Source organism: Penicillium subrubescens, assembly GCF_028828155.1.
Source record: "Penicillium subrubescens strain IBT 31985 chromosome Unknown utg000002l_segment0_segment0, whole genome shotgun sequence".
Classification (NCBI taxonomy): Eukaryota; Fungi; Ascomycota; class Eurotiomycetes; order Eurotiales; family Aspergillaceae; genus Penicillium; species Penicillium subrubescens.
The window spans coordinates 2,978,995-3,003,825 of record NW_026643152.1 but is presented as its reverse complement, the minus strand read 5'-3'; the positions used below and the strand labels follow the sequence as shown (position 1 = coordinate 3,003,825).

General features: G+C 50.7%; 8 protein-coding genes across 8 annotated transcripts; 5 read left to right on the top strand and 3 right to left on the bottom strand.

The window, feature by feature from the left end:
• Positions 1-121: 121 nt before the first annotated feature.
• On the bottom strand, positions 122-1,916 carry N7473_002479 (uncharacterized protein). Its single transcript, XM_057148419.1, has 5 exons — positions 1,684-1,916; positions 1,249-1,630; positions 1,076-1,193; positions 957-1,024; positions 122-897 (listed from the first exon to the last, which is right to left on the bottom strand). Exons 1-5 carry the CDS (start codon positions 1,855-1,857, stop codon positions 620-622), a joined length of 1,020 nt encoding a protein of 339 aa, XP_057012073.1. The 5' UTR covers positions 1,858-1,916; the 3' UTR covers positions 122-619.
• A 1,682-nt stretch (positions 1,917-3,598) lies between these two features.
• N7473_002478 (cytochrome P450) lies at positions 3,599-5,359 on the top strand (the record flags this gene model as incomplete). The annotated part of the gene is made up of 5 exons (XM_057148418.1): positions 3,599-3,895; positions 3,957-4,200; positions 4,253-4,371; positions 4,421-5,173; positions 5,246-5,359. The coding sequence occupies 5 exons, from the start codon at positions 3,599-3,601 to the stop codon at positions 5,357-5,359; spliced, it is 1,527 nt and encodes a 508-aa protein (XP_057012072.1).
• Positions 5,360-6,368: 1,009 nt separating this feature from the next.
• On the top strand, positions 6,369-8,769 carry N7473_002477 (putative glycerol-3-phosphate acyltransferase Sct1; the record flags this gene model as incomplete). The annotated part of the gene is made up of 4 exons (XM_057148417.1): positions 6,369-6,542; positions 6,601-7,195; positions 7,255-7,523; positions 7,585-8,769. 4 exons carry the CDS (start codon positions 6,369-6,371, stop codon positions 8,767-8,769), a joined length of 2,223 nt encoding a protein of 740 aa, XP_057012071.1.
• A 791-nt stretch (positions 8,770-9,560) lies between these two features.
• Positions 9,561-10,898, top strand: N7473_002476 (undecaprenyl diphosphate synthase family protein; the record flags this gene model as incomplete). The annotated part of the gene is made up of 2 exons (XM_057148416.1): positions 9,561-9,785; positions 9,897-10,898. The coding sequence occupies 2 exons, from the start codon at positions 9,561-9,563 to the stop codon at positions 10,896-10,898; spliced, it is 1,227 nt and encodes a 408-aa protein (XP_057012070.1).
• Positions 10,899-11,251: 353 nt separating this feature from the next.
• Positions 11,252-13,046, top strand: lys9 (saccharopine dehydrogenase (NADP+, L-glutamate-forming); the record flags this gene model as incomplete). Its single annotated transcript, XM_057148415.1, has 6 exons — positions 11,252-11,333; positions 11,449-11,502; positions 11,691-11,972; positions 12,030-12,050; positions 12,104-12,658; positions 12,691-13,046. The coding sequence occupies exons 1-6, from the start codon at positions 11,282-11,284 to the stop codon at positions 13,044-13,046; spliced, it is 1,320 nt and encodes a 439-aa protein (XP_057012069.1). The 5' UTR covers positions 11,252-11,281.
• A 1,591-nt stretch (positions 13,047-14,637) lies between these two features.
• Positions 14,638-15,912, bottom strand: N7473_002474 (AHA1 family protein; the record flags this gene model as incomplete). The annotated part of the gene is made up of 4 exons (XM_057148414.1): positions 14,638-14,656; positions 14,791-15,449; positions 15,550-15,632; positions 15,690-15,912. 4 exons carry the CDS (start codon positions 15,910-15,912, stop codon positions 14,638-14,640), a joined length of 984 nt encoding a protein of 327 aa, XP_057012068.1.
• A 1,731-nt stretch (positions 15,913-17,643) lies between these two features.
• Positions 17,644-18,522, top strand: N7473_002473 (uncharacterized protein; the record flags this gene model as incomplete). The annotated part of the gene is made up of 1 exon (XM_057148413.1): positions 17,644-18,522. One exon carries the CDS (start codon positions 17,644-17,646, stop codon positions 18,520-18,522), a length of 879 nt encoding a protein of 292 aa, XP_057012067.1.
• A 70-nt stretch (positions 18,523-18,592) lies between these two features.
• Positions 18,593-23,055, bottom strand: N7473_002472 (uncharacterized protein). Its single transcript, XM_057148412.1, has 3 exons — positions 22,896-23,055; positions 22,390-22,799; positions 18,593-22,330 (listed from the first exon to the last, which is right to left on the bottom strand). Exons 1-3 carry the CDS (start codon positions 22,901-22,903, stop codon positions 18,801-18,803), a joined length of 3,948 nt encoding a protein of 1,315 aa, XP_057012066.1. The 5' UTR covers positions 22,904-23,055; the 3' UTR covers positions 18,593-18,800.
• Positions 23,056-24,831: the final 1,776 nt, after the last annotated feature.

The window sequence follows — 24,831 nt, the reverse complement described above, 5'->3', positions numbered from 1 at the left end:
GAGTCCGCGACAGAGTCCGGAAGGGAGTAAAATCAAGAGTTGCGGGGCAGAGGCGGGGAAACTGCCGCACCTGACAAACATCACGTTCCAGGTGATGGGGCATGCACCTGACTTAGAACATCTAGAATAAATCACACTCTACTTCAACAGTCAAAAAGTTTATGGTTCCCCCGATTTTCTGTTATTCTCTGTTCGCTCTCCTTGACTTGCAATCTTCGAAGCGCAAGCTATGTAGAGTCGAGGTCCCATGTCTTGGTATACTGGGTAGTACAGAAGACTCACTCACAATGTGACCAATTCATCAAGCAAAAACTTGCAGAACTAAGTTATAGGTCATCAACAAGACATCCCCCATTTTCACCATTTTATTATCAACTACTTTCAACAACTCGAACCTCTTTATCATACACAAGGATTTCAGTATCCCTCCCTTGACCCCCATCGTCCACACGAGGCATCACAGCACGCAAGATCAGGGCTATATACATGCCTATGAAGCCCAACTCCAATAAGTGAACTAGTCCAGAAATAAGATGCCACGGCCTCCCTTCTGAGACTGGTCTACTACAGAGATCTCTAGATCCGGAGCAGGAACTTTTAAATCAGACATCCTATCCGATCAAGCATCTAGGCGTCTCACACCAGCCACATTCTGCTCGACCGTCACCTCCTGCGTCATACTGATTCCATGCTCGCTGATGACGCTCTGAGCACTACTACCTTCCTTGTGGGCTTGCAGGGTAATCTCTTCCCCGTCATAGGTAGCGGAAGGATCGTCAGACTGGTTGTAGCTGGATTGAATGCGAACGAGGAGAACACGGAGGGCAGGGATGGAGGCGGCGAAAATAGTGAGACCTGTTTCGACAGAGGCCCAGATTGTGATCGAAGTGCAGAACCCTATTAACGTTTTTGTCAGTCATATCGAGTCCAAGATTGGGAGGTAGGATCACTCTTACAGGTAAAGTCTTGAACCTGGGCAACGTTGACCAATTTCGAGGTCTTGATGAATGCGGCAATGGCGGCGCTGAGCGGTTGTCAGTAAAAAGAACCCTCCATCGTCAATATTGCCACTTACATGATACCCATACTCATAGCGAGAGCAATACCAACCTTCTCACGCTTCTTCATTTCGAGATTCCAAAGGACCGCCCACGGGAGAAGTGCAAGAATCACATCCATGCACCCGGAGTATGCTACAATACCTAGGCATTAATCTCTGTAATACTTCAAGAGAATCAATCATCTTACCCCCAGCAACAAGAGCAATGGTCTCGAATACTTCTATTGGCCAGCATTTGGCGGTAGCTAGGAGCTTAGCGTCCCAAAGGGCCGCTGCCGGCTTGCATTGAGCCAGATAGCAGATAGCACAAAGCCACATGATGGCATTCATCGTGACGATAATAAACCACAGAAGAACCTTCATCCAAGTTTTGGTGACGATGCGCATCAGAGTAAATGCGAAAGAAGTCTTGCTGAAGACACAGCCAATGATGACAATCACGAAGCTGATGTATAAGAGCTTGAGTGCTGGTGGTATGATTTCCGGGTCTTCGATGGCGAATATGTGTCTACCGATTACTCCCATATTCACGGACCGGGTAATGAGGGCCGTGTAAATCAGGAGCAGGGACTTAGTCCGAAGTCAGCCACTGCGAATAGTATAGTTCCATTGTATAGACATACCCAAGCGACACAGATAATGAAGTCATCTATACCGAAGCCTCTCTTACTGAGTGCGAGCTTACACCACAGTCGTAGACCAACCATCAAGCCGGGAATGATGACTAGAAGCCAACAAACCGCTAGAATGGTCGGGCCCTGGTTCTGGGCGTCGACAGCAGTAGATTCCATGGCCATGAGCTCAAACCCTCGTCAGGACGTAAAAGAATGTAGAGAGGAAGCGAGAAATGAGTTCAAGGATCGCCCATAAAACCTAGTGACGAACGTGGAGAACCAAGGATAATAAACATCACGCCAGATAGCCCCTTAGAGGTCAACAAGCTTGTTATCGAGTCCACTTCATGAGTAGAAAGAAGCAAAAGAGGCAGGACCGAAGATCATTTCGAGTAGGATATGTCCTCAAGATGTGATATTCCAATCAGGGAGATATTATGCTATGCGGAAATACAACCTTGCATCCCGGAGATGACAGATGCCATACCGGCTTCAAATCCGACGACTGGGAGTGATTCACAGCCATTGAACGATGTTGATCACAGGCAGTGATTTGAGCTATTGATGCCCCTGGGGCTACTATTTGATCAGATCAAAGTCGCCATTCCAAGTTGCCACCGCGCCAACAGTACAACACGAAGAAGTAGACTCGACAGATCGCGTGCGAGGGTTGCATATACCAAGACAGGCGATGGCACTCTGCAAAGGCGATCAAGTGATTGATCAGTAGACCTAAACAGGCAATTACACGGGTTCGCAGTACCCCATACCCCGTGAATATGTTTGTAAAACTGTACATGAGCAAGGAGCAGTTCAATATGGACCGCAAAGATGTGGTCTTTAGCATCGAGTACACTAGTGCAGATGACCATCTCGCACATTTCACATACTATTGGCTGCGGTATTTCCAAGCACGCGGACTTGTCCACAATGGCCTCGCCACTGCATGAGCTGCATATTCCTGAAAACTCGGATCGAAAAATTATGTAAAGTTGGCATCAAATTTCAAATTATTGCGTTGGCTTGGCTGAAGCCGCCATCACTGGTGGAGAACGTTGCAGCCCTAGCGCTGGAGGGCTCGAGGCGCCAGCTCCACGGGCCTGGCAGACTTGACATCTGATTGAACAATGCGAATTGCCCGGGAAGAAGGAACGAGCTGAAGAAGTCAACCCTCTGAAACAAAACTTTGTTCTTCCAAGCCAGGTTTTGCAGCTTTTCTTTTTCGAACGTATCCATTATCACTCACACAGTGGGTGGAGTCAAGCGGCCCCTTCCCCGCGCCTCCACTTATAGCCGAACTCAAAAATCCACTTGCAAAGAGATGTGATCTATCGATGTGTCCAGAACGGTGATAACGGTGCGAGTGATACGCCGTACGAGAATTCGTCAGTGGACATGATTCTCCAAGAAAGGGAGCCAATGATATTTGTGGATGTCTGAAATACAAACTCAGCTCATTGGGTATTAATATACGACAAGCCTTGCAGCTCGCTACTGTACCGTGATATGTACATGCGGTTCGGAGTTCTAGATACCTGCATAAGTACATAAGCTGACATTCGCCCGTTGGAATAGTTCTCCAACCACTCAAATTGCCTCGATCGATTACGAGCCCTAATACCTGGCCTCCTTCTTCTGGAGATCTTCTCATTATCTACAAAAGTACATAGCCAGTGGCTTCACAACCCCCCCCTTCCCCTCTCTTCGCGTCAACTATCCTGTCCGTGCGAATGGCCACTGTTGGTATCTTCTCAGAACCCCCTCTTTTGTGGGGCACCAGAGGAGGGACTAGATCTCTTGAAGAAACTCTCTTCAAAGCTGGTGTTATTTATGTAGCTGGTGGGGGAAGCTTAGGAAATATCCACTGTTCCTAGGTCTCCCTTTCATAGAATTTATCAGACTTGAATTCAATTGAGCAGACACTATGAGTTATCTGGCAGATCTCGTCACGAATCTTGCCCTCTCGGTGGTGATTCTTTTAATCTCTCGTTTTCTCTGGAATTACATCCGGTCACCACTCAAGTCCTTCCCGGGTCCTGCTCCTACCGGTTTCACCAACATCTGGCGCCTGCAAGATGTCTTTCGAGGGCGATGCGATATCACACAGACTGCTTTGCATCGCAAATATGGATCCGCTGTTCGAATGGGTCCGAATCTTCTCAGTCTCTCTGATCCAAACTTGATAAGCCAAGTGTATAACACGAAGAGTCCGTGGCTGAAGGCATGTCATTACTCCGCGAGACTTATCAGTGTTTCTCCTACTAATAGTGATCTATCTTTAGAGTAATATGTACAATGTGAATGATGTCGTCGTCTCCGGAATGCGTCTCAGCAACCTCTTCTCCAGCCAGGATGAGAAGTGGCATTCAACGTTTACTCGTCCCGTCAAGGGTCTTTACTCTATGAGTAGGGTCCAGGAAGTCGAAGATAATATGGATATTACAGTGAACCTGTTTCTTGATAAGCTCCGGGAACGATTTGTTCGGACCGGAAAGACCTGTGAGATGACTGACTGGATCAGCTTCTGTGAGTACACACATTCCTACCCTTTTCAACAGATATTAGCTGACGGGTATAGTTGCTTGGGATGCTATGAGTCAGGCTACCTTCTCTCAAGATCTTGGTATCCTGGAGGCTGGTAAAGATTACAAGGGTTTCCTCGGAAGGTCTAACCAGACACTAGACTACTTTGCCTCAGTATGATTTCAGATTATCTTAAAACGAGACATACTAATGTTTTCACTAGATCTGCCAAATCCCACTACTGGACATGATCTTTGACAAGAATCCGGTTATGCGCATTGGACCTCCAACTTTCGTCTGGGCTAATATCTTCAGCCTCGAGCAACTCCAGAAACGTTACCAAGAAGGCAACCCCGGGAACAAGCAAGACTTCCTTGCCAAGTTCCTTGAGATCAAAGAGAAGAACCCAGAGTTTGTCAACGATAATACAATCATCCTCTGGCTCCTCTCCAATGTCCTCGCGGGTAGCGACTCCACCGCCTATACTATGTGCGCAGCAATCTACTACGTCCTCAAGAACCCGGACGTCCACAAGAAACTCTGCGCCGAGCTCCGCGCCGCCAACCTCTCTCTCCCCGCAAGATGGAAAGATATCCAAGGGCTTAAATACCTTGAGGCTGTGATGCGCGAGACTATGCGCGTGCACCCGGGTGTTGGGCTTATCCTCGAGCGGGTCGTTCCTAAGGGTGGACTGTCTCTCCCTGATGGCCGCTTTGTACCCGAGGGAGTCACTGTAGGAATGAACCCTTGGGTGATCAACAAAGACGAGGGTGTTTTCGGGGCGAACACGGATGACTTCATCCCCGAAAGATGGCTTCAAAGCCCAGGCGAGTCTGACGAGGTCTATCAAGCGCGTTTTTCCAAGATGAAGGGTACGGACTTTACTTTTGGGGCTGGATCGCGCGCTTGTTTGGGACGGTATCTGTCACAGTTGGAAAGCTTTAAGCTTATTGCCACGCTGTTTAGTACCTTTGATGTGAGTTGACATTGCGTGATGAGACTATACTTTATGTGTGCGAAGGATCTGGTTGGCTAATGAGACGTATAGATGGAACTTCCGAGTCAAGATCATCAGTGGAAGGTCATCAACTCGTGGTTTGTGAGACAGAAGGATCTACCTGTTCGTCTGTCAGAACGAAAAGACGGAGCTGTCGTTATCTGATCCTTGTCTAATATGTTTTGATTATGTTGGGTGTTATGATTTGAATTTGGTATCTGAACATGGATACTAATGGATGAAGCCGAGGGATACCTATAGGATTGTACGTCACTCGACCACTTGCAAATTGAGGAATATACTTCTTTTGTCTTCTTCCAATCAGACTTCATCCACACCTAGAAGACTGTCATCAATGACGACAGGTTGACGAGCTTATCTCCGCCCCTCAGCAGATCCCCGCAGATGCACACCCGCTTCGCGTCGGCTTAATATGGCGATCTCCCCCAACAGAGTATTTGAGCTTGGGAAGACACGCAGAAAGAAAAGATGTTGGGCTCATAGCGGAGCCAATAAGAATATATCTTAATGGTCAATACGGCAGTAGTCGCGAGAAGTGGAAATCCGGTCGCTCCAGATAGTAAAAAAAGTATAATAGGTTGCGAGAGTCTAAACCCACGCGAAGAATGTTTGTTGGGATAGCTCCCCCGCGGGGCCATAGAGCTTGACCTACCAATATTTTTCTTCCCCGCTAGTACATGAGTAATTGTAGCGACACAAACAGTGTCAGCAAATCAAATCCGCATTCTCCATGACGAAAGTGTTTAGGTCTCACAAAGCAGGGCGTTTGGGTTCTACAATCGTCTAGAGTTCTAGAAGGGTCTGCCATCAGGCGACTGAAATCACGCTAAACCAGTCCCCCAAACTTTCCAGATTCAACCTCCCCCTCCTTCTACCCAGTGTTTTGACTCAACTGGACTTTGCAAGCCCTTCATAGTCCTGGAGTCATCTTGTTGGAGCTGCATGAACACTGAACAGCCATCGTCTTGTGGTTGCTGAACGAGGGACTTTGTACAAAACGACCCTGAAATTCGCAAGCGGGTCCAAGCTCTTGCGGCTAAGAATATTTGACGGGGCCGCAACGCTTCATGTGAACTCTGCGTTCCGACCCTTTTACTCCACTGATCACGCTCACTGAGCCTCTCTGATCTCCATTCAGGGTAACGCCGCCACCATGGCGAAGAAACAGGCGTATATCCCACCCCTGATCGGGTGGCTATACGATCTGGTCCTGTGGACGTTCTCCGTTCTCATCGACCTCTTCTTCCGCGAGGTACACCCGCGTGGATCCTGGAAGATTCCTCGTCGAGGACCGATTATCATTGTCGCTGCCCCTCATGCGAACCAGGTATGTAACTCCTATGCTACCATTGCCATATCCGCGCTAACCCGGCCTTCCCCGGTAGTTCGTCGATTCGCTCGTCCTTATGCGCGTTATCCGCAGCGAAGCCCATCGTCGCATCTCATGGCTGATTGCGGAAAAGTCCTTCCGGCGCAAGTTTATCGGGCTGTTGGCCAGGGGTATTGGAACATTGCCCGTGGCGCGTGCTATGGATAACTTGAAGCCGGGGACTGGTACCGTGTATCTTCCCGACCCTGTCAATGAACCCACCCTCCTGCGCGGCGTGGGTACCAATTTTGAAGGTGCTGGATTTGAGCCGGAGGGTACAATTGCACTGCCGACGATCAATGGGACCTCGCACAGTACAGCTATTGCGGAAATTCGGGGCCCTGAAGAGCTGGTTCTCAAGAAGCCTTTCAAGCACAGAGATGCTTTGTTCCAGCTGACCGGCCGGAAAGATATTGATGATGATGGCAATTTTACCGGAGATGCGGCGGACCAGAACTCGGAGTTCAAGGGCACCAAGTTCAAGGTCGCGCCGCATGTGGACCAAACGGCAGTCTACGAGGCTGTATTTGCGAGATTGAATGCTGGTGGTTGTGTGGGTATCTTCCCCGAGGGTGGTAGTCATGACCGCCCCTCTCTTCTTCCCCTTAAAGGTATGTTGCGTGGAATGTCTTTTGATTTAGCTGTACATCAAAAGCTGACCGTACGATAGCTGGTGTGGCTCTGATGGCCCTGGGTACCCTAGCGGACAACCCGGACTGCGGCTTGAAGATTGTACCCTGTGGCATGAATTATTTCCATGCTCACAAGTTCCGCTCTCGGGCTGTTATCGAGTTTGGTAACCCCATTGAAGTTCCGAAGGAGTTGGTTGAGCAATTCAAGCAAGGCGAACGCCGGGAGTCTGTTGGTGCTCTGCTGGATATCATTTACCAAAGTCTTGTTGCTGTCACTGTGACCAGCCCTGATTATGAGACTCTCATGGTAAGGTTGCCCGTTCATTCTGATTTACATTGATATGGAAGACGGTACTAACTGATTGTAGGTCATCCAAGCTGCTCGCCGCCTGTACAACACCAGGGGGAAGAAGCTTCCCCTCCCGATGGTTGTGGAGCTTAACCGCCGTCTCGTGAAGGGATATGCACACTTCAAGGATGATCCGCGAATTGTGCATCTCCGGAACTCGATCGCAAGCTATAACAAGCAGCTTCGCATTCTCGGCATCCGGGACCACCAGGTGGCCTATGCCAAGTTCTCGATTCTGCAGGTCATTGCTACACTGATATATCGCTTGGGCAAGCTCGCTCTTCTTACTATTGGTACTCTTCCTGGTCTGCTCCTCTTCACTCCGGTCTTCATTGCAACCAAGTATCTGTCAATGAAGAAATCAAAGGAAGCATTGGCTGCTTCCACCGTCAAGCTGCAGGGTCGTGATGTGATGGCTACTTGGAAGCTGCTCATTGCCCTTGCATTTGCTCCGGCTGTCTATGCATCTTACACGGCTACGTTTACCTACTGGACGTATCAGAACCGAATTCGGGGACTCGTGCCAGAATGGGTGCCACTCTGGCTGATCGTGATAATTGGCATGGTGGGCTTCCCGACCATCACTTTCGCCGCCCTTCGCATCGGCGAAGTTGGCATGGACATTATCAAATCCCTTCGGCCTCTGGTCCTATCCCTGAATCCGTCTTCGGCCAACAGTCTGGTGAAGCTGCGCGAAAAACGCGCCATGCTTGCCCAGCAGGTCACCGATGCGATCAACACCATGGGACCCGAGCTCTTCCCCGACTTCGACGCCGCCCGGATTGTCACCGATCCCTTCCGCGAGGTCAGCGGAGAATCTGCCGCTGCGCGCGAAGCGCACGAGCTCAAACAGCACCGTGAACACGAAACGGGTGAGACTTGGACTTCAGCCGAGCCTCTACCACGTAACGAGTCGTTCCACAACTTGGCCAATATTGGCTTCTTCTCTACTCGGCCTCCCAGCAGGAACCGTAGCCGTAGCAGCTCTGCTGGGCCACGACCTGGCTCACGGCATGGGATGAAACCGCTCAGCGCCCTGACCACCCAGAAAGATCCACTGGAGGACGTCAGTTCGCGGATTCGGGATGCTATGAGAGAGCGGGGTGAGCGACGTCGACGTCGAAGTGAGGATGGTAGCTGGGATATGGCCAGCTCAGGGACAGGGACGCCGTCCAGTGGTGATGAGATGCGGAAGGACCTTTGATCTTTGATGACCTGCTATGATGATGGCCATGTTCGGCATTTTAAGATGATCTTGTAACTCATTTGATGTATTTATATATCCCACAATGCGAGATATCCCCTGTTTCTGTTGAAGATGTGTATCCAAAACTGCTAGCCCACCTGAACTTGACAGTTTTAGTCTTACTTGCCTGTTGGAGTTGTAGTACCGTATCATGATCTATAGCACGGGACAATCTCCGGTATACACAACGTACGCCGAGGCAAAGCGGCAGAAGCCCTGAATGTGATCCCGGGAATAGATGTCCGCCTCGGACCGCACATCTTCTGTATTCCATCTTGTCTGTGCAAGCGGGGTCACTCAGAGATGAACCAATTGTTGAGGCTGTTTCTGTTGGCTGCGCTTGGCGGATACGAAGCCCGCAGTCTCGCCACTGCCGAGCGGACGAACTAAAAAGAAACAGGAGTTTGTTGCATAAGCGGAAAAGTGTAGCCTAGCATTGCCTCGTTCATTTCTTTTTTTTTACTTTTTAACATCCCCATGACATATACTCTTCATTGCATAATTGGTTATTCTGTCATCTTTTTAGTTCATACATATCTATTTTCAGCGCTGCTGTTTTAAGTGGGTTTACAGTCCTCCAAATATCTGAACACGTCGCCCGTTGCAAAGGGCCTCGAACACCGAAAGAATAACCCCCGTTCCACCTCGACCTCTCCCTACCCGTTCGCGCGCATTCTTTTTGTTCACCTCCCCACGACCTTCGTTTCTTCTCCTATCTTCGCTTGAGATCCGTCTTCTACCCTCTCACTATGGCCGGCTCAATGCACCTGTCGCGCCTCCGCAGGTGGTTCCTTGCTTCGCCGCCGATCGAGTTTGCCATCTCCAACCTTAAGGAGCTACTGGTGGGCGCACTCCGCCAGGGCCCGATTCCGCAACACGTCGCCTTTGTGATGGATGGGAATCGCCGGTTTGCGAGATCACATGGAATTGAGACTGTGGAGGGACATAATCTGGGATTTGAGGCGCTGGCTAGGGTATGTCGCTCTCCTCTTGGTCAAGACCTTGGCAAGCTCAATGCCCCGGGTAGCTGAGCTTGTTGAGCTGGTGTTTTTGACTTGATACTGATTTGGCTGTCCTTCAACTAGATCCTGGAAGTCTGTTATAAGAGTGGTGTCAAGGTGGTCACCATCTACGCGTTCAGTATCGAGAACTTCAAGCGCTCCAAATTCGAAGTCGATGCTCTCATGGACATGGCCAAGGTAAAGTTGTCCCAGATGGCGCAACACGGAGATTTGCTGGATAGATACGGTGCGAAAGTGCGCGTCCTCGGCCGCCTCGACCTGCTCAAGCCGGACGTTCTCGCTGCAGTCAACAAGGCTGTCGACCTGACCAGTCGCAACGGTGACCGCGTGTTGAACATCTGCTTCCCCTACACCTCCCGCGACGAAATGACGACTGCTATCCGCGATACCGTTGAAGATTACAGCACACCTCTCCGCCCTGCTCTCTTCGCGAACGGCCCGGCTCGCACGCCCTTCTCCGAATCCCATATCGCGCATAACATTCGAGCACAGACGCTTGGATCGTCAAGACCCCAAGATACACACAGTGACTCCGAGTCAACGTCAGCAGAGTCTTCTGCTCAGGAAGATGATGCTGTCTTGCGCAACGATCATGCCAGCCGGGTCTACGAGTCTGGGTCGTCCTTCTCGTCATCCACTACTCTCCATCTCGGTGGGCAAGACGGACACCACAGCAAGGCCGCGGCTTCGGGGAATACATCGGATGGTGACAGTCCCATGTACATGTCTCCCGAAACTATTTCGCGCCAAATCCTCACCGACCATATGTTGACCAAGGGCACACCACCATTGGATATGCTGGTGCGAACCTCTGGCGTCGAGCGGCTGAGTGACTTCATGCTCTGGCAATGCCACGAGAACACAGAAATTGTCTTCCTGGATGTTCTGTGGCCAGAATTCGACCTTTGGCACTTCTTGCCCGTCCTGCTGGGATGGCAACGACGGATCTCCAAATCTCGCCAGAACCCCAACGCCGAAGGCAACTTTGCCGGTGATACTCCGGAGACCAGTGAAGAGGATGCGGACAACATGGTGTTGCGGCAAACCAAAGTCAAGGCGATATAGACCTTCTTATTCTTCTGTGTATTCTGTCTTAATACCTTTGTTTTCATTTCTCTCAGCATTCAGCGGAGTTCGGGGAGTTTTGGACAACCCCGACGGATCATTCTGTTTTTTCTACATATACCAGCAGCATTAGCAGCATTCCCTACTGATGTGCATACATACCTACATTCTGCATCTTCAATACATCATTCTCCATCCTCCTATGCTTGTATACACCCCATACTATTGGCTCAAGATCCCTTGATATCGGGATTCTTCCCGACTGCTTAGATAAACCCCGCGCCGATACCGGCCACGTGACGGCAGTGACTCAACGCACGGAAATGGACGAGTTGCTCTCCTCCACTCCATCCCCATTGTCCATACAAACAATTGAGTTCAAAATGGTCAAGTCAATTGCTGGTTCCAAGGTCCTCCTGTTGGGATCGGGCTTCGGTATGTGTCTCTTGTCAAGCTGTCGGAATAACCCCAGGGTCTAGCTGCCCCGCAGTCCCAGCTTCATTCTAAAAAAAAGCATGCAGACAGACACTAACCCTCTGCTTCCTTAAAGTCACAAAGCCCACCGTTGAGGTTCTGAGCAAGGCCGATGTTGAGGTCACCGTCGGTATGTGCCATTGGCTCTGAATATCTTCCCCCAGCACCCGTCCAGCTTCCCTCCGGATTACCCCGCCATATCCCACCAAGAGTTTCTGGAGGCTGGGATAAGGACCAGGGTTATACGCCACTTCCGCGAGTGTGTTTCACAATTCGGAATAGAACAAAGTTGCTGATGGTCCAATGTCTGATCAATAGCTTGCCGTACCCTCGAGAGTGCCAAGGCTCTCGCTGGAGACTTCAAGAACACCAAGGCCATCTCCCTTGATGTCAGCGATGATGCTGCTCTCGACAAGGCCATGGAGCAGGTCGACTTGGTCGTCTCTCTGATCCCCTACACTTTCCACGCCACTGTTATCAAGTCGGCTATCCGCACTAAGAAGGATGTTGTCACTACCTCGTATGTCTCGCCGGCTATGGAGGAGCTCGACGCGGAGTGCAAGAAGGCTGGTATCACTGTCATGAACGAGATTGGCCTGGGTAAGGCTTTCCACTATGACTTTGCGTTTGTCATGCAAGACTAACAAATGGTTATAGACCCCGGTATTGACCACCTTTGTAAGTACCCGGCATCTATTTGATCGGGAAATACAATACTTATCTCTCTTTAGACGCCGTTAAGACTATCTCCGAGGTCCACGCCGCCGGCGGCAAGATCACTGGCTTCATCTCCTTCTGCGGTGGTCTCCCCGCCCCCGAGGCCTCTAACAACCCTCTGGGCTACAAGTTCTCTTGGTCCAGCCGCGGTGTGCTGCTCGCCCTCCGCAACGCCGCCAAGATCTACCAGGATGGCAAGATCGTCAGCATCGACGGCCCCGACTTGATGGCCACCGCCAAGCCCTACTTCATCTACCCCGGCTTCGCCTTCGTCGGCTACCCCAACCGTGACTCGACTCCCTTCCGCGAGCGCTACGAGATCCCCGAGGCCCAGACCGTCATCCGCGGTACCCTGCGTTACCAGGGCTTCCCCGAGATGATCAAGGTCCTCGTCGACACCGGCTTCCTGAAGGACGAGCCCAACTCCGTCTTCGACAGCGCCATCTCCTGGAAGGAGGCCACCGCCAAGGTTCTCGGCGCCGCCTCTTCCTCCGAGAATGACCTCACCGCCGCCGTCCAGAGCAAGACCACTTTCCCCAGCAACGAGGAGCGCGACCGCCTCCTCGCCGGTCTGCGCTGGATCGGCCTCTTCTCCGACGAGACCATCACCCCCGCGGCAACGCCCTCGACACCCTCTGCGCCACCCTCGAGAAGAAGATGCAGTACGAGGCCGGCGAGCGCGACATGGTCATGCTCCAGCACAGATTCGATATCGAGAACAAGGACGGCTCCAAGGAGACCCGCACCTCTACCTTGTGCGAGTACGGTAACCCTGCCGGTTACTCCGCCATGGCTAAGCTGGTCGGTGTTCCCTGTGGTGTTGCTGTCAAGCAGGTCCTTGACGGTACCATCTCCCAGAAGGGTGTTTTGGCCCCCATGAACATGGAGATCTGTGCTCCTCTCCTGAAGACTCTTAAGGAGGAGTATGGTATTGAGATGGAGGAGCGCACTCTGTAAGTGTGTTGTTGCGGGTTGCAAGCAAAAGCTAGACATAGCAAAAAGTACAAAGAATGATATAGATCATGTTTGGACGTATAACCCCTTTCTATACACGTAGCCTAAATCGAAGCTTGGACCGGATGGTATCGTCACGCCTACCAAGGGGGAATTGGCTTCCCTGACCTTCTAAGATTCGACACCCATTCCTTATGCAAACGTCTCGCCGCAGTTGCAATACTCTCCAAAACACTAGCTAAAGTACCTGTCTGCTTTGCGTATAGTGTCCCATCGTTCCGAATAATAAAAAAACCACATTTTATCCGTCCCAGACGTCTCATCCTAGTAGCCCAAGATTTCGATCGAGCCGGTGACCGAACAAAACCCATAGCCGCAAGTAACTCCCTTTTTGGATCACTGAGTATATAATACTCGCTCTGTTCGGGCAAATATTCCTGGCCCTCCTTCACAATAGATGCATTCATTGAGACTGGATAATTGGAAAGGCCCAGGCTCGTGAGATGGATAATTGGAAAGGCCCAGGCTCGTGAGATGGATATTTGGATAGACCAGGCCTGGAGCAAGTTCCTGGAATTCTGTCTGGAATACTTTCTTGGATAATTTTGAGAAGACACCGATGATTATTCCGTCAGTGCTTTGATCGAGGATTTGTTGTAGGGTTATTGGTTTGCCATCTTGGGCTCGTAACTCGATGGTCATGATCGAGTCGGGGAGCGGTTGACCGACGGTTACGGTGCAAGAGGTATTCTGTGTTGGATTCTCAGGACTTTGTGTTTTGGATCGGTGGGTATTGGGTAGATTTTGATATTCACTCTCATTATGAGTCGGGATTATGTCGTGGTGGTTTGAAAGGCCATGCTGGAATGTTGAAGTCATCGTGGGTGTTGCCATGTGAAGGTTGAATGTTTAGATCAGACGGCAGAATCAGAGGTGTCGAACTAAATCTGGGCCTAAGGTGTGCAAGATAGATGGAGAGAGAAAGAGGCAACATGGATATGGCATAAGTGCCTTGTAAGATGGACGAAAGCTCACGTGCTCGTGTTGACAGGTATCGGGGCTAGTGGATTATACGAGGTTGGAAGTCTCGCTAGGACGAGTACGGGAGTACATAGTGTTATGAGGTCAAGGGATTGGTATCCTTTACGTCAACTTGCAGGCGATGATATCAATATATTCTTTCTTAACTTCATTATCATAGACATATCACTTTCCTCTATCGTAGCATCATTGCAGTCCCCGTCCGAGGCCAGACAAGGGTGAAACATAAAAAAAGGCCGAGCAGACACAAGCTCAAAAACTCCCAGAAAACATGAACAGGAGAAATTGACCCGCAAAAAAAAGGTACTCGCGACGGAAAGAAACCGGTGGCAGGCCCCCAACTACTCGTCTATGACTGGAAATTCCTCCCACGCAAGGGCCCTATCTCTAATTCTTATTCCATCAAGAATGTCGAGGAAAGGGCGTTGCTTCTCTATGTTCTGTGGTTTTTGGCGCTGTTTTTGCAAGGTGGAAGAAAAAGGACTGGGCGAATACAAAGTGTGTGTTTCTTTGTAAATCGTATCAGGTGGCTAATGAGAAGGCATGAAGTCGATCAGAGAATAGTGCCAAACCTATACCGAGCAGAAGAACAAGCAAAAACGTCAGTAATGATGTCCGAAGCAGCGACTGTGAAGAATTGGATCTGGAACGAAAGAGACCCGCGTTGGTCGAAGTGCCTGCACGGGGATAGGGATTTGCTACATACCCGAAAGTCTGCTTGATGCTGCGCACGTAGTACAGCTCCCAATTCTGCTTGGTGACGTCCTCCTGGCCGATGGGCACGCCGGACCACTCGACACGCAGCTGAGTGACGCCGTCGACGTCGTTCTGGTCCAGGTTGATCTCGAGAGAACTAAAGTGGCCCTCGGGCCACTGGGCGAGGCGCCACTTCTGAACGATCTGCTTGGGAGCGTCGAGCTTGACGTACTCGCCGGTCACGTTGCCGTCGAAGATGGCGAACTTGCCGCCGGGTTGGGCGCCCTCGAACTGGCGGGGTGCGCCACGGGTGAAGGCGGCAATGCGCTGGGGGTCGGTGAAGGTGTTGTAGAGCTCCTCTGCGGTGGTGCGGAACTCGTCCGATGCGGTCAGGGTAGTGGTGTTAACGGCGACCTTGCCGGTAGTAGAGGTGGTGGAAGTGGTGGCGAGAGCAGCCTCCTTCTTGTTGGTCTGAGGGTGAACAGGGGCAGGAGTGAAGCCAGCGGAGGGGTTCACGCCGGGAGCGTGCTGAAGGTCTTTGGCGTGCTCGGTGATGAGGGCGCGGGTAAGGGTGGCCAGGGTCTGGCGGAGCTGAGGGAGAATCTTGGAGCGGACAAGGTCCTTTACGGGCTGCTTGGAGGAGGCATCGGAGTAGATCTCAATCTCGAACTGGAAACGGTCTCCGGGTTAGTCGGACGGGACACCTTTTTCAGGCATCATGCTCGAGGGCACTGCCAGATTGGGGATATGGTCTTTTTAGGGAACGTACGACGTACTCATCTTCCTCGGTGTCGTGGGCTACCTCGGGGATGGTGATGGAGCCGGTGACCTCCTCGCCGTCCTTGGTCTTACCTATTGAACAGTCTCAGCTGCCATCACGGAAAAAGACATTTTCGTGGAACTACAAACCTGAATACTCTAGCGACAGCTTGACATCGTACAAGGTGATGACCTTGCCCTTGCGCTGGCTGACGTCTACGTCGCCATTCATGGACTGGACCTTGTCTACTTGGGCGGACACGCCATCTTGCTCGGCCTTGATGGCGCTGACCTTCTCCTGCAAGTACTCCTTGGCCCAGCCAGAGGCATCCTTGTTCACCCAGTGCCAGTTGTTGGGGTTGTGGAGGACCATGATGATGGACTATGAAAAATTGGGGGAAAAAAACTTCTGATTTGTGTGGGAAGATTGCGAGAGGGTCGAATGGGAAATCTTCCTTCTTCAATTTTCCGTGGGGGGAGTTTTTTTTTTCTTTCTGTTGTGGAAATCGCAGCACGGCCGAGAAGTTTCCTTGTGAATTGTGTGTGTTTCCCTTTCCAACCGAGACTAGATCTTTTCAATTGAGACAGGTTAGCAAGGTCTCCAAGTAAAAATTTCGTGGCGGGAGGCAATGAGGTGAAAAAAAGAATTGCACGAAGAATTCGTGCAATAGCCACAAATATCAGGACCGGCTGCGTATTATTGCCGGCCGTAAAGCTATTCAGCAAGCGAATGACAGACGTATCCATCATCCCTCTGACTGGTGCCAGCTGCATCTCATCATTTTGGGCGGATTGTGTCCTCGGGTGGAGGGATTGGGTGGTAGAGGACCAGGAAGGGGAGTTCTCCCAATTGGAGATGTGGATAGGAAAGATCGTATGGAGTAGACTTACAAATTGGCAGGGGTATCGAGGTGAATGACGAACAAGAGAAGGTGAAGTGGTTTGGGAGGGGGGGAAAGGAGTGGATGAGGGAGGAAACTCGATATTTGAGGGCTTCCGGACGGAAGACTCTAGAAGGGCAAATCACGTGCTGTGGTGGGTATATGAAGTGGATCCCTGGACACCACTGTAGGTCAACTGGTCAAGAGTCAACTGGGCAGTTGATGATATACAGCGAGTGATGATGTAGAAACCAAGGGTCTATACTCTTTACTCAAAGTAGAAACTGCCCACAAGTCAATACCGTGCACGAGGTGATAGAACGGCCATATTATACCATGAGCGTATGGGGATTAGTTTTACCATGCTTCTTTGCCTGGTTTCAAAGCCCGTAGGAACTCTCCTTCTTTGTATCTTCTCTTACAAAACGAGGACCTAGTATAAACTACAACCACAAAGTCTCTTAGCCTCAATCTTTATAAAGGTGCAGACTTGCTACAACCCAAATACATTCTAGTAAAACTCAAGGTCAACAACCAACCTTAGGCCACTTCGCTTATGCCTTCTATTTCTATCAGATTTCCTTCTACGACAACTTGCTATAAGTATATTCATAAATATGGCATATCCACATGGAATTCTTCGAGGAGAATCTTTGCTTATCTCTGAATGATGACTTGGACCTATTGAATCATGATGCTTTATATAAGCATGGAGACTGCACTATACTTGCCAAAACTAGAAGCTCTTGGAATACTCAGGGTACTTACAGAACTTTTCATAACTTCTCCCTTACAATTTCTTACTCCTTGTCCACCATCTCACCTCTTACCTCTCACTCATCCCCTCACATCCTTCATCACTATTTCTTACTTCTTATCTCCTGTCTGTTGCTCTTCCTGCTTTCCTTGCCCTTTACGCTTTCGGCTCGTTGACTCATTTATCCTCTATCCTAGTCAAAATTGCCGGAGACTCGGAGAATAAGAGACAACACAACCCCACGGCGAGACCCAATGAGGCCATCACAAATCCTCGGCTTAAGCCAAGCACTGAAGCCTCCCAGCGGCAGTCAGCCCTTCGGGAATTAATCAACAGGTCCCGACACCAAAAGGACTTGCATAAAAAGCACCACCTCCTCCTCGCTACGGAGCCCGCTACACTCATCTACGACGTGAAGAAGTGGTTTCTCAGTCAAGTGGGCCTAGTTCCCGATGCACAAGGCCATATGTGTTGCCAAGTCGAGGCAGACACCAAGGGTATAGTATTCGAGATCGTTCGCAGCGCTGCCCAGGCTGTGGCATTCTGGGAATATATCAGCCGTCTACTTGATCTTCTGAAGGACTCGAACAACCGAGGCCATACAGTCATCCACACGGTCTTCCAAGCTCTCGTACTTCAGGAATTGCCTAACGCCTTCCACTTCGAGTTTGACCGCGTGAAAGAATCTCTTAGACAACATATTTCAAAGGGAACCAGACTTGTATACTTCCTGAGAGTTTCCATTGATGTCCCTGGCGAGGAAAATGTTTCTGGAATGGAAAATGCAAGTATAACCAAGATCTGCAAGCCCGAGGACCACACCAGGAAAGACCCTCTACTTCATTACCTGATGCGCCTTTGTCAACCTGACCTCTGGGGAAGGTTAAAACAGAGAAAAGCTGATTCTCTGGTTGAACTGGCAAACACGGCTGAGTTCGACCTCTCTTCTGCTTTCCCACTCCTGCCTTACTCTGACACCAAGGGACGCAACTTCCTTTCCAGAGTTCAGGCGCCAGAGCTCGAGCTAGATGAGGCCAAAGTGGATATGGGATTTTCGGAGGCTGATGTCCCTCTAGAGGACATGGTGGAACCAATGATTGCCGATGATGCTTTAAGAGCAGCGGGGTACTGGATCAGGGCTCAAGCAAACACAGATATCGAGTTCCTGTACGAAGACCTGGTCCAGGACTGTCTGTGTGATCTTCAGACCAACTACGAGAAGGCCAAGGCCAGGATAAGAAAGGAATCAGCCTACAATACGCTGTATAGATCTTTCATTTTTGCTCGGCGGTTGAGGAAGTTGTACGGCTGGTGTGAGGCCACATTTCATGTGGAAGGCTCTTAAAGCCTGAACAGGAATGCAACATGCTTTCATTTCAACACACGATATCTCAAACCACGGTAGTAATATTTTTGCAATCATTTGCGAGAAGATATTCGACTCTCGTATTCAGGGCTACCATAAGTAGAACTAGGCAAAACCTAGGGCCGATACTGAAGAGAATATATACTGTGCAAGCCCGATCTAAAGCGAACGAATGGGGATATCACAAGTCATCAAAAAAAATCCATCATAAACAGAAAAACCCCCCTTCCCAAAGGAAAACCATTCACCAATATTCACTACTCCTGCTCCAATTGCTCCAAATCCTCCCACCCATCTTCAGCCAACAACTGATCCTTAACCCGTTCCCGCAGTCCCTGGATCTGACTCCCCAAAGCCTCAGTCCACTGACCCTCAACAGTTGCAACCTTCTCCTTAAGATCCGTGGTAAGCGTAAGCTCCTCATCAGCCCTGGTAGCCTGCATCTCCCGACGAACAGTCTCCTCAGACTCGCCCTGCCAAATCATCTCTGCCTCGGCGAGGTTACGGCTCGCGCGCATCACGGCAGAGCGTACTTCGTGGAGTAGGCAGAGGAGATTAATCTGCGATTCTATATATTGATAGCTGGACTTCTCCGCGTGCGAGAGAAGTGAGTAGAGGTACTGCAGTGGATGGGCGTGATAACTTGGGTTCTCTTCGTACTCGTTTGCGGGGATTTGGACTTGGAAGCCGCAGAGGTTTTCGGGGGCTTGTTGGACCAAAGCGAGGAGGGAGGGGGCTATGTCCCAGAATGCGGATAGTTGGACTTCGACTCCGCGGACCACATTTTGCTCGATGACGTCCAGGAAGGACTCGAGACGGGTCAGCGCCGAAGTTTCGTACTGGACGCGTCTGTCGAGGGCGTCTTTCGAAAAGAAGGCTTGTGTTTCTCGGAGTTTCTCTTCGTTTTTGCCTTGTTGATACGGCAATAGAGCGACGTGTTTGTACTTCTCGTCGCGGTCGCTGACTAGGTCGAAAGTTTCCCGGTGGAGTTGTTCGCGTGCTTCGAAGAGCCATTTGAGTTGCGTCAGTTTCTCTAGGAGCTCGGGTTTCTCGTCGCCCTCTTCTTGGGTTTGGTCTGGCGTCTCGTGCTGAGCATCGTCGAACAGCCTGCTGCTCAATTCGTCGATGCAGGTGGTTGCTCTGCTGATTCTATCGGCGAGAATGGCATTCATAGGCTTCAGCACGGTTTCTTGGTAACTATCAAGTTGTCGCTTTGCCAGGTCGCGTTCACGTTTGTTTTGATCCACCAACATCGCAGCCTCAGCCTCGGCAGCTTCAGCGAAACTGAGACTTCCTTCCTGGATCTGACTCTGAATATTGGCCTTGAATTGGCGGTGGCCTTCTTTAACCTGGTCCTGGTACTCTTGAGTCATCCTTTCCACGTCGGCCTTGTACCGCTCTCGAGTGGCCTTGATCTCCGACAAGTCTGTGATTGATCGGACAGTGGTTCGGTAAGACACAAGGTCCGGATGACTGTTGTTAACAGCAGGATAATGACGTGGGTATGGCGGAGGCAGAGTAACCAGTCGCGAAATGTCCAGCCTTTGACTAGCCATCATCTGGGTGATTCCATTTCTCCCAGCAACGGGGTAATCCGCAGTTTCCTGATGCCAGCCAACCTTCTCCGGTGGATACTCGTCTGGGCCATACGCAACCTGCTGTCCCGAATAATTCGCACCCGCGTCGTCAAGTCTAGAGGGCGTCCGCTCCTGGTCCCACTGCATCGCATCCCGAGGCAAACCCATGTACTTAGACTCTCGCTTAGATCGCTGAATTCTTCTCTCACCACCCTCACTGCTAGAGCCAGTCTTGGATTCCCACCAACGACTAGGCGCCCTGCCTCGAGAGCTCATCTCATCATTACTCATACCGAGACTGGCAATCGGTGACAGACAAGGCTGATAATTATTCCACCAGGCGGATTCAGGTCGAGTTGGTCTATTGTTCGAAGGGATTTCCAGCGTTGGTGTCGGCTTCGCGGGCTTGTTCGATGGCCCGCTAAGTTGACTCTTGGGTGGTTCAAAAAGCTTGCGACGGACATCTTCAATCTGAGTTGAAGCGGCGTCAAACACGTTGGCGTATCGCTGACGCCGTACTTGAGACTCGGCAATTATAAAGTCATTGAAGATTCTCAGGGCGTCAGCCTCGTTCAAGGCAGCGGCTTCTTCTTCGATAAATTTCTTATGCCTTTGAATCGAGCTTTGGACGAATTCGGTGTCCTGCTTGATGAGTGACTCCAGAGAGGTTTGCTGGACAGCCTGCTGTGTGGGTAATCGGCGTGGTGACAGCGGCTTGATCCCAGGGATGCCATCATTAGGAAGATGCAGTATATGAGAAATTGGACGGTCCTCTGCTCCCCTAGACGTAGCACGAGAGCGTGGCTGCGGTTCCTTGCCTGAATTGAGGGGTGGTGTGGGTAGAGCTTTTGGTGGTACGGCATGAGATTCCTCTTTATAATTTCGAGACGACGATTCTCCATTCGGCGAGAACGGCGGTGTGTTTGCAAACGCAGCTGAAGGTCCTGCAGGGCTTTGTTCTGGCTTGGGTGTTGAGTAAGAAGATGATCTATCGGAGAATAGACCACCGGAGGACGCTCTTGACCGGGAGGTTGGATGTTGGCTGTCTGAGCCAATACTTCTCGTGCTTCGAGGAGTAAACCTTGAAGAGGATGGCTGACGAGTATGCTCGGGGCTGTTCTTAGGTTCAGGAAGAACGAGGTTCGATGGCACGATATGCTCCAACGCATCAGCCCATGGATTCCCGCTGGTAGAAGATACCGCGCTCATGTCCTCAAAATGCTGGCTTTGCCGATTCCGACGCTCAATTCTTCTTTCACGGATACCTTTTGCGCTGGGGTCTCGGACAGCCGGGCTGCGGAAAAGACCGCTCCCTCCACTACCGGGAGTCCTCTGAGACTGTCTCAACTGACCGTTCGAATCCAAAGTATCTGGCAGGTCTGGTGTCTTCATCGCCTTATTGGTATCAATGTGCAGCGGTTCTCGATCCCTGCTTGGTCGGTGATTGATATACTCCTCGTCCACCCAATCAGCTGGCGTTGGCGGAATGCTACCCAGGCCAGTACCCATCAACGGCGGCGGGCGCGCGCGAGTCCGACTTGGGCCTTGGGTCGTTCTTGCAGAGGATGACTCCGATGAACCACTCACACTGACCGACCTTCCAGCAGGCGGCGGCCCGGGAGGCGGTGGTGGAAGAGGCATGCCAGGTTCCCAGCCATTCGCTGGTGACGGACCTCTTGATAGACTCGAGGGCCTTGACGAGCTTGCACTACTCACAACAGCTCCTGCAGATGCAGCTCGTCGGGATGCAGGAGGTCTCAGCGGCGCTTCGAATTGTCCTGTTGATGGTCCAGCTCCATTGCTTCGCAACGCTGGCGATTGAAGAGGCTGGTCATACAATGTTAATGGCATTCGAGACTGCGGACCTGTCGAAGCTGAGTTATATGGAGAACCTTGGTATCCATTCACGCGATTCTGAGAATTGGATCTGGAACCTGGATTCCCTTGGGGAGGTGGTGGAGGTGGTAATGACTGCCGGTGCAATTCTACATCATTGCCATATATCATGGACACAGGGCGAGGGCGAGGGGCAGAGCGTCGATGGTACTCTGCAGTGTTGTCATACTCTGATGTTCTGTATGATTGATGCGGCGGCGTAACATTAGGGGCCGCCGCAGCACTCGAGCTGGCCTGGCCGTAGGAGTCTCGTGGTATCGAGTTTTGATTATGTGGAGGTGAGTATGGCGGAGGCGGTGGTGATAGAGAAGCATCTATGGGTATTTCATTAATGTGTTACTTTTCTGCAGTTTACGGAAGTGTGGCCACCAACCTCCATGGAGTCGCTGCTGCGGCGCGGCATGATGAACAGTTGCTTGTTGAGAATATGCGGCGGCCTGGCTAGCATTCACACCCACAGGCCCCCAGTCCTGCGGGTTATAGGGGACATTGTATTGCCTCGATGCCATTGAGGAGGAGGACGATGCCGATCTACCGTTCGACGGCGACGAGACAGCGGGAGATTGGCCTTGGATGAATGGACTGGAAAGCGACGTGGAAGACAAAGGGGTCGACGCGTGATGGAAATGCGAAGCATTCAACGCGGTCGTTAACAAAGGTGGCTGCACTGCATGCTCTCGACGATTCGGCGACGGTTGATTGCTGGGGTTGACAGTCGACGACCAGCCGGAATACTGTGAGTTCAACGGCTGCTCGTCGGCTGCATGATTTGAAGACAACCAGCTAAAGAGAAAGTTCCATCAGTCTCTCATCTTTCAGAATTCCAGAGCTGACAGAGAAAGATCCAGAAAAGCATGGGGCTCAAGCGGAGTATCGTACCTATTCATACTGGCCCTGTGCGCTCGTCAGGACAAAGCACGGACCGAAGCCATGGTCTTCCTTGGTAGCCTCGAGTGATGCGATCGCGAACCCAGCACGATAAAAAAGGAATATCGATCCTTCAGGACGACAGCAGTGCAGAATAGAAACTCAACTCAACCCCTCGTCTCGTGTTGCGCGGAGAGCAGGGACAACAAGGAAATCATCCTTGCGACAAAGGGCCAATTACTGTAGACCCAGACGGCCGGCACGATATCCACCGCATGAGAGGAGGCAGAACTATATTTGGAACAACCAAAAGTCCTTCTAAAGAGACCATGACCGAGGGGGAAAATGACCAACCCAAGCGGGGAAAGGAATATGCAGCTTGAAGGTTCTCATCACACGCGGACCCGTGCTGGGCGCTTATCGCCGACGCTGAGAGGCCAAGGCCGCTATTTCCGCATCCACAGGCCGTACGATGAGCGAACCATCGTTGCGATCACCAATATCGGGCCTCGCACCTTCTAACAATGGACGCTGGCCCTGCAGGGATTGGATCTCTCGTATGGGCACATGGGAGCCTCCACTTGAGTGACAAATGAACGGTGAGGGACTCAAAGAGGGGATAGACTTTTTCAGGAATAGATTGTTGCATTTTTATTTCTTTGGCTGCTAACTACTGCACACTAAACTGAAGACTCGAAAGCTTCTGCATCTCAACAAGACTCGGCCGGATAAGCAGCCGAGGCTGGAAGAGACTGCCACTCTTGGAAGACGGAAGATGCGAGGTCCTAGTAACTGGTCGATGTTAGGGTGTGATGCTAACAAATCAAAGCGACCGGTAGAAAACATGTTTAAAGTGCAGAGGGGATCAGATTCAAAGCCCTGTCACAGGCGGTGGTCATCAATTGGAAATTCCTTATGTTGACCGTCGTGATAAAAATGTAGTAAATCATCATGTAGGTGGTGGAGGGGAGAACGCATTGACAAAAAAAAAAAAAAAAATGATACTTACAGTAGCAGTAGTGGCTTGCCAGCAGGTGCTGCTGGGTTAGTCGATGCTGGGCTGGAGAATTTTTCCTGTTCTTCAAGACCCATCAGCAACGAGGATCTGACTGAACAGGGTAAGAACCGAAGAGGCTCAAGTGACTTGATCAGTCATGACTGTTCTCGTCTTCGCCAGCAAAGCCAGCTTGGACATATGCTTGTCTTTTGTTTGTGTCGTTTCATCATGAAAGAATGAGGGGGGAAAGGATAATAAGAGGTGTGACATACACCCACGATCAGAGAAGGGCCGAAGCCATGGACAGCGAGGCCATCAAGGATTACTATTCGCAAAAAAATTAGCGAATGTTGTCAATTATTGACGATGCACAGGTTTCCAGAAGAGATGGGTTCAGAAAGGCATGAATGGTATTAAAAAAGATGTTGTCTGCATCGCAAACGCGGATAAGACTCGTCATCTAAGGAATCATCACGAAATATGGGGGCAAGTGAAGTAACGAAGTTGCAATGAGCTTACCTGTGAGGTGTTTCTACGGTTACTAGGGAGTCAAAGGGAGCGCCGTCACTGCTCGAGATGATTAGCGACTCGTTGCGGAAAGCATGAATGAGTCGACATGTATCATCAGGTGTGTCTCAGTGGGCGAGGTTTTCTAGGCCTGCCACAAAGAGGGCATATCCATCATGACCGGCCGTTTTTGTAACGACCGTCGGAGCCCAGTGCCATATCATCTTCGTGACGGGAAGGGAAGGTGGTGAAGTGAAGAAACGGGCCGCGGCTTACCATTCGGAGGCCGACATCAAGACATCTAGAATCTTTTTCAACAGTTAGCATATGGTCCAGAAGAACTAGTCCAGAGCAAACAGGCAGAGGTTGTGTGGTAGGAATCAGTCAAGCCATTAGTTATCGTCAGTGATCCGAAGACCTTGGACGGTAATTTCCAGCGTATAT